Source organism: Nanorana parkeri, unplaced genomic scaffold (assembly GCF_000935625.1).
Source record: "Nanorana parkeri isolate BGI_ZX_2015 unplaced genomic scaffold, ASM93562v1 scaffold669, whole genome shotgun sequence".
NCBI classification, from domain to species: Eukaryota; Metazoa; Chordata; class Amphibia; order Anura; family Dicroglossidae; genus Nanorana; species Nanorana parkeri.
This window is the reverse complement of record NW_017306937.1, coordinates 860,030-868,111: the sequence shown is the minus strand read 5'-3', so window position 1 is coordinate 868,111 and position 8,082 is coordinate 860,030. Positions and strand designations below refer to the sequence as shown.

At 42.9% G+C, this 8,082-nt stretch overlaps 1 protein-coding gene across 1 annotated transcript in view; it reads right to left on the bottom strand.

Annotated features, from left to right (window-relative positions):
• The window catches only part of LOC108792679 (torsin-1A-like), a 37,247-nt gene extending 29,417 nt beyond the window's left edge, over positions 1 to 7,830 (bottom strand). Inside the window, exons 1-2 of the mRNA XM_018563513.1 lie at positions 7,749 to 7,830; positions 6,181 to 6,300 (exon numbers count right to left, since the gene is read on the bottom strand). Of these exons, the coding sequence (XP_018419015.1) occupies positions 6,181 to 6,300; positions 7,749 to 7,830 (202 nt within the window). The remainder of the gene's footprint in view (positions 1 to 6,180; positions 6,301 to 7,748) is intronic.
• Between the last annotated feature and the right edge of the window lie 252 nt (positions 7,831 to 8,082).

Sequence of the window (8,082 nt, the reverse complement as noted above, 5' to 3'; positions counted from 1 at the left end):
CTCCTATCCTGTCCTGCCAGGCCACTGCTTGGATTAAGGGTTTGGTATGGAATTTTAGGGGGGACCCCACGTTTTTTGTTTTTACATTTTTGGACATAGGGGTCCCACTTAAAATTCCTATCAGACCTAAAGGGTCTGGTATGACTTTGTAGGGAAGCCCCATGCTTTTTTTGTTTTTTTTGGACTTCGGCCGGTCCCCCCTAACATTCCTACCAGACCTAAAGGGTCTGTTATAAATTGGAGAGGTGACTCCACATTTTTTTTTTTCTTAATTATTCTAACTTTTAGCAACTTTTTGTACCTTGCAGAAGCTGGAACCTGCAGAGAATGACACCACAGGCTGTGAAGGCATTTCACCACAAAAATCTGCATCTTAAGCCATTTTAAAAACAACCCCAGCAGTCTCCAGAAAGGCAGAATGCTATGTTGGGCAAAGAATGCTAACCTGCTGAAACAACACAGGCTTTTTGGAGCTGAGGACAGAGCTTTGCACGTAATGCTGCAGAATTATAGTGACAAAGGGTCACAAAACTATGGCATTCCATCCTTATAAGGTTCTATTTATATTTCTGAATCTGTTTAAGTCCCCCCTGTCTGCTTTGTAATCTTAGAATACTAGCAGATATGTTCTTAATTTCCGGTATTCTGGCTCCTCATTCCATTTTGGAATGTGAAATCTTCTGTACCCCTCCCAAAAGATTGCCAGTAGAAGTTCAGATTTAGTATGGCTATGGACACATGTTGAAGGATAACCGCGTGATCTACAATGTTATCCTTATCTGTGAAATGTTTATAGCAGTAAACCTTTGGGTGGCCCAATATTCTTAGGCAATGTAACTGATCAAGCCATGTAGCTTTTAATTACTGAAAGATATTGAGCACTTGTTAAAGTTGAATGTGACTGCTATCATGCACAAAGCTCTACCAGTTTGTTGGAAAAACATTTAATCATTGATTGTTTCTTTTTCTCCATAGCAAAAGGAACAAGTTTTCCAACGCCTCAATGCCGCAAATAAACTTTGGTGAGGTTGGGGGGAAAAACTGCAGTAGATCCTCATCATTTCTTGGGTAAAAATCAGCCAATTTAAATACAGACACTCCTCGGGTTGTGATCGGGTTACGTTCCAGAAAATCCATCGTAACATCGGAAAATCCATCGTAACATTGTAAGTTTACTTGTGTACTGTACTGCCACGGTCAGCAGCAGAATGTACAAAATGGGAATCAATAGCAAGACTGCTATTGGCTATTTCAAATTGCAATAGCTAATAGCAGGCTGGCTATTGAACCCTCCTAAGAGGAGGAGTGAAACTGAGAGAGCAAGTTTTCTCTCATGTCTGCTCCTCTTTTCAGTGGGCGGGTGCAATAGACAGCCTGCTATTGCAATTTGAAATATCCAATAGCAGTCTTGCTATTGATCCCGGCTGTTTACATCCACCTGTTGCCTGCAGAAGCAGGCCAGCAGGTGAATAGGGAAACAGAGCGCCTTGGGGCTGGGACCAAAAACTACAGTTATCCGGCACCTACCGCTCCGTGGGTGCTGAATACCTGGGAGTTACAGTATACTGGGAGTACAGTAAATGTCATCATAAATGCGAAAAATCGTAACTCCGAGGAACATCTGTATACCCTTAACATAGCCCATTCAGTAACTTTACATGTATGTATGAATATATTTCTGACATCCCACAATATATAGCATGAGTGTGATTGTTCAAACAAAAGGTATTCATTATCATTAAAAGAAGACCTTGATCTTCAGTCCGGTGACTTTGCCTATGCTGAGATGACCCCAGCATAGGAACACTGTAGGCTCTCAGGCCTCCTCTGTTGCCTCCCCAATTCCCTATTCATTGGACATGGCCTTTCGTACAGAGCTCTCTCTATTGCTCCAGAACAGAACAATGCCCTAATCATGGCCAACCAGCTGCCTCACATGTCTGATCTGCAGTTTGTAGCAGCAGACATCAAAAACAGCAGCAGCTATCGCTGATTTGAACATCATTACTAAGCACCTACAGGGTACAGCAAGCAGGAGATGCTGTACTTCACTTTATGCAGAGAGTTTCTAACAAAGCATGGCCAGCAGCTATTCAACGTGCACAGGTACCCCAAAGATAACCAGTGGTGGACCTAAAGAACAAAGGGCCCTAGTGCAAGATTTTTTTAGTGTCCCCCCCAAAAAAAACAAAAAACCCCCAATTCACACCCCCTGAAGCAACCACAAAAAAATAAAAGTTGAAAAAATAGAAAAAAATAGATTGAAAAAATATATATTTGATCACAACATATCGCCAGGAAGCGCAGGACCTCACAGCAACCGAATCTTTTTAAAAATGCCTCCTCCAATGATTGCGGACCTACCGCATAAGGCTGGGGTGGGTGGTGGGGCGCGCAATTCGCAGTTCAAGCTTATCAACAGAGAACTGAACAGTAGTCCACTATATGCTGACTTTGGGTCACAAGAGTACATCAGTAAATATATTTCTATGACTCAAAAGAGAACTAAAGCTAAAATAAAGGGTTGGCTCTAGTTTTCCTTTAAACTTTTAGTTAAACCGTCTTGTTTTTATTAACTCCTTCATTTTCTTCTCTTAAAGACCTTGTCCCGACACTGCTGTGCAGTATTTTTAAACCTTTTTTTTTTGGTACATGCAGGCTGGTCTCGGGGCGTCAGGGAGCAGAGGGGCGGCAGGGGTGTAGAATCCCCCGACATCCGGGACATGCAGTTCCGGGCACTGGGTTGTTTTCTACATTTAGCTAGTGCCTACCTCTCTCTTTGATGGCTCTGCCCCCACCGCCGAGTATCTCTCTTCCCTGGCCGGAGATCCTCTCTCATGATGTAGAATAGGGAGCAGAGCGGTGAAGGTTCGTTCTCCGCTCCACTCCGTGTTTACAGTGTATACAGTGAAGGGAGAGCTGCACTCACAGCCTTCCTTCTCGGCTGTCACAGAAGTTCCAGCACAATACTGTGCTGGAAGTATGGGAGCAAGCTTGGAGCGGTGGCTACTTTACAACACACACAGGGACAATGAAGCACAAAAGTATCCAAGCTCCAGAAGGAAGGACAGTGTCAGCATTAATTTGGAGATGATTTGAGGGACTACAGCCGAGTGATACACAAATAAGATACATTTTAGTTAATAGTTAAGGTACTTGAATGCATTTTTAAGATTTAACTCTTGAGTTTAGTGTCACTTTAAACACTGCCAGAGTGAGTATGATTGAATATAGACCTACTGATCAAGGAACTACACATATTTAAAACATCGCTTTCTATCTGAAATCTTCAACAATTTTTTTTTGTCATTCATCTGATAGATCGGCTTTAACATGAAGATCTTTAGTGTTTTTTATTTGTTTGCAAGTTTTTACTTTATGTGTAAGTGTGAAGTGGTGGTTGTTTGACCTTACTGCAGAGGTTACTGTCATTTTGTAAAACTTTGTAAATATTGGATTAAATTCAATTGCTGAAGAAATGGAATTAAAAAAAAATCAGTAGACTGTCCTTCTAGATAACAAAAATATCTCAGCCACGGATGTATGTGGCGTCATTGCTAGGATGATGGATACATTTTTCCTCAAGATAGCCAACAAAGGGGAAGGCAAAAGGAGGTGATGGTGAAATGGCCATGACAGTGCCACTGATTTGTTTATACTGTCTTTCCTCGACAGCTGATGGTTACAGAAATTGTGTCCTCTTACAGAAGGAGTCTTACTGAATACATTCTCTGCAGTCGGCGGTCCCCAGGGGCCTGAATACCATGGTGTCACTCCTGTGCTTACTTTTTGAATAATGACCTTTTCGTTCTCTAGAATGCAAGAGGCAGCCTTCCCTTTCTGATTATGTATGGAAAGATTGTGTCTTTTTGGAGACATTTCAAATTATTTTAATTCTTATTTACTCTTTATTGTTTTTTTCTTACTTGTAACTAGTGTAATCTCTATGCCTTTTATGCCTTGTGACATTTTGTTTTCTTCCCTTTTTAATTTTCAGATTTTTGACCTTTTACTTTTTAATTTATTTATACTGTATTTCCATTTTTTATTATTATGATTATTTTTTAGGTATAGCTCCCCTTTAGTTTTTCTATTTTATTTTAGCTCTCTGGGCTGCTTTCTTAGTGATTGAGTGTCCCTTTAAGTTTTCACTAGTGTTTCCTTACAACGCACACAGCGTAACTCTAGGAACTTCCTTCTCTTAGGATCGACAATAGGATTCCAGTTCCCATGTGGATGCCATTTTCAGGTCATGAAGCGCATTGACATGCACTACTTTCTTACATTGCACTGCAACGCAGCACACTGTATTGCGGTACTACTGCAGCCAGTAGGTGCATTGCCGTGCCATACAAATGAATGGCAATGCACCTGCTGCATGGTGTTTGGAAGGTATGTCACTTTACGGTGCCTTAAATATTTGATTTAGGGTAAAGCCAGCAAAGTATCTGAGGTAAAGAAATATATTTTATAAAAGAAAAAAAGGAAAAAAAGTGTACTGGGGCTGATTTTACTGGGAGTCCGTTTCCGGGAGGGATAGGCTACCAATTCCATGGACCACATTTTAGTTGTTGCTGAGCAGGTCCGCAGTAGGACAGCTGGACCTAGCTGTGTGTCTAATACCTCTCAGTCCAAGGAGAGACCGGCAATGTGCTGTGTACTAAATAGACTGTTGGATCTAAGTCTATGAACCTGTTGATGACTGTGGCTGTTCCCTTAAGGAACATTGCTTCTACAAGGACTTAGTAAGGCTCATTTGAGCAGATCTTGGCTTTGTTTGCTTACATTTGCTATATGGCTGGATGTCTTTACCATTTGTTACTCTTGCTAGAATAAAGAGCTTGTGTTTTGTTTAAGAGACTGGACTCTTGCCTCTACCTAGAGTTTAACTACTACAATCGGTGGCTTGAAGCGAGCAATGATCCCTAGAGACTCTATGCTCACAGAAGCAACCTCTTAAATGGCTGGCGATCTTAAGGGAGACAGTTCTCTTGAGTTGGCTTGTGGGAGCAGGGACTGCGAAAATAGAGGCGTTGATCAAACAGGTGGTGTATTTGAATTCCTTCAGGATGCCCAGCAGCAAGCGTGTGCAGACCAACAGGAAATAAACCATGGGCTTGAAGCTGTTACCCAGGGTGCCATAAAAGAGCAAATAGAGTGCCTTCTGCTGATACGGAGTCAGATCCAGACCCTGGCTGACAGGACTCTGTAGGTGGAAATGATCGCAGCTGTGCACAAGTGTCCACCAAAAGCGATGTGGTGGCTTTCCTCATGGTGTTTGAGAGAGTAGCAGGGTAAAAGGGTCTACCCCAGGACCAGAAGACTGGTGTCCTCACATGTTTTCTAATGGACAAACCCCAGAAAGTCTACTTTGATTTAAGTGCTACTGTGGCCCAGCAATACTCAAGACTTAAAGTAGAGTGGCAATAATTCATAATGCCATAGTTGGATGATAGTTCCCATTTTTCCCTGGATTGTCTAAGGATACTCTGCCCTGTATCCTTAGACAAAGTCTCAAACCTTCACAGCCCAGAGCCACTGGAAGGGGATTCCCAGGGGGATGTGGTAGAGAGTTTCCCCCTAGAGGTCCTAGCATCAGAAGCTGAGGAAGACACTTCAGAGATAGACTTGCCTGACCTACCCGTATCCCAAGACAACTGTGGCACAGCTCACCTTAGGGACCCTACCCTGAGCTGGGCCAAAGAGCAGGTAAAAGTTGTTCATTGGAGTGCACCAAAAGCCGGGGCAGAAATTACATTCCCACACTTCTCTTTGGAAAATATTTTTTTTTATCAAGTGGATGACATACGGGGTGAGGAACTTGAGCAACTGCTTGTATCACAACCTCACAGATGCATGGTGCTTGACCTAACTCACTCACATGCACTGGGATCTGGGAGTTAATAAAACCAAAGAAAGCATGTTACAAAAGTATAATTGGCTGCTCATACATAAAGATGTGAAAATGTATTGTGAAGCCTACCCAATAGATCAATTCACTGCTTTAGTGTCCCATTTCAGGAGCCTGCTGGTACCCTTACCTATAGTTGAATTACCCTTTGAGAGGATTGTCGTGTATATTGTTGGCACTTTGGTATAGTCCACAAGGGGACATCAGCATAACAAATCATGCTCCTTTCAAGTGGATGGCCAGAATACAGAAAGGAATGCAAGATTTACCTGGTGGTTGCTGGCAATACTGAACTTCAAGTTTGTAATATAGCATAGACCATGAAGCCAGCAAGGTAACGTTAACGCTCTCTCCAGAGTTCACAGTCTCTTTGCCTAAACTGCTCAAACCTACAAGTTTAAGCAGAGGGGGGAATATGTAACAGGATGTCTTTAAAATCTGCTCGGTTGGCAGTAAAAGTATTTGATGGAAGGAATATTGCTCCACAGTTTCTGAAATACCTGATTTAAGGTAAAGCCAGCAATGACCCAGAGGTAAAGGAATATATTTCTTTACCCTGTGCTGTGTAAAATAAAAGTGCACGGGGACTGCTTTTCCTGGGAATCCGATAACATTTCTGGGACATTTGGACTCCCAATTCTGTGGATTACATTTTGGTTGTTGCTAAGCAGGTCCTCACGTGGACAGCTGGACATAGCTGTGTGTCAGAGAGAATATACTGTATACACTGAGTGGCCAGATTATTATGACCACCTGACGTTTGTAGGCCAATTAGCTATAATTTCGTGCTGAAGTAGCTAGAGGGTCAGACCATTATAAATAGGGAAGCGATTTAACAGTCTTTGAACATGGGATGATTGTTGGCGCTCGGAGCCATGGAGCGAGTATCAGCAAAACAGCAGAATTCGTTAAATGTTCAAGAGCAGCTGTTGTTAAAGTGTTTAAAGACTGGACTGTCAGCCGAAAATCTGAGTCTGAACATGCGAATTGTGGCCGTCAGCGACTAGTCAATGTTAGGGCAGAACGGAGAGTGGCAAGACTGGTACAAGACAACAGAAGGGCAACAGTGCAGTGTCAGATTGCTCGCATCAACTTTAAACATCTCGTGGAGTCACGAGGCGGCCCAACAAAGTACTGATGGAGTGGTCATAATAATCTGGCCACTCAGTGTATATACAGTATATATACATTTATCAGCCATAACATTATGACTACCCTCCTAATTTTGAGTAGGTTCTCCCTTTGCCACCAAAACAGCAGTGACCCATCGAGGAATGGACATCACTAGTCCTCTGAAGGTATGCTGTGGTATCAGGTACCAAGCCATCAGTAGCAGATCCTTTAAGTCCTGTAAGTTGTGAGGTGGGACCTCCCTTTGTTTCTCCAGCACATCCCATAGATGCTCGATTAGATTGAGATCTGGAGAATTTGGAGGCACTTGTTGCTCTGTTCTTCAAACCATTCTTGAGCGATTTTTGGAGTGTGGCAGGGCGCATTATCCTGCCGAAAGAGCCCACTGCCATCGGGGAATAGTGTTTCCATAAAGGGGTGTACTTTGTCAGCAACAATGTTTAAGTAGGTGGTACATGTCAAAATAACATCCACATGAATGGCCGGACCCAAGGTTTCCCAGCAGAACATTGCCCAAAGCATCACACTGCCTCTGTCGGCTTGTCTTTTTCCCATAATGTATCCTGGTGCCATCTCTTCCCAAGGTAAGCATCACGCACTCAGCCATCCACATGATATAAAAGAAAACATGATTCATCAGACCAGGCCAGCTTTTTCAATGGCTCCGTGGTCCAGTTCTGATGCTCACATACCCACATGTAGGTACTTTTGGTGGAGGACAGCATGGGCACCTTGCGGCTACGCAGCCCCATACGCAATAAACTGCGATGCACTGTCTGTTCAGACATCTTTCTTTTGGAACCACCATCAAAGTTTTTAGCAATTTGAGCTGCTTCTACTACAGTACTACTTCTTTTCTGCCACTAGATGCCCTCAATGTGCTGGCCAGCATCATTCCATCCACTTCCTCTAAACCTAGACGGTCATAGACATGCCATTGTCTGTGACTGGACAGTCTACGCAAAAGCATGAAATGGTCTATCACTCTGCCCTCTCCTCTTATCAGCATGCTCCTTGTCAGAACATAATCTGATTGACTC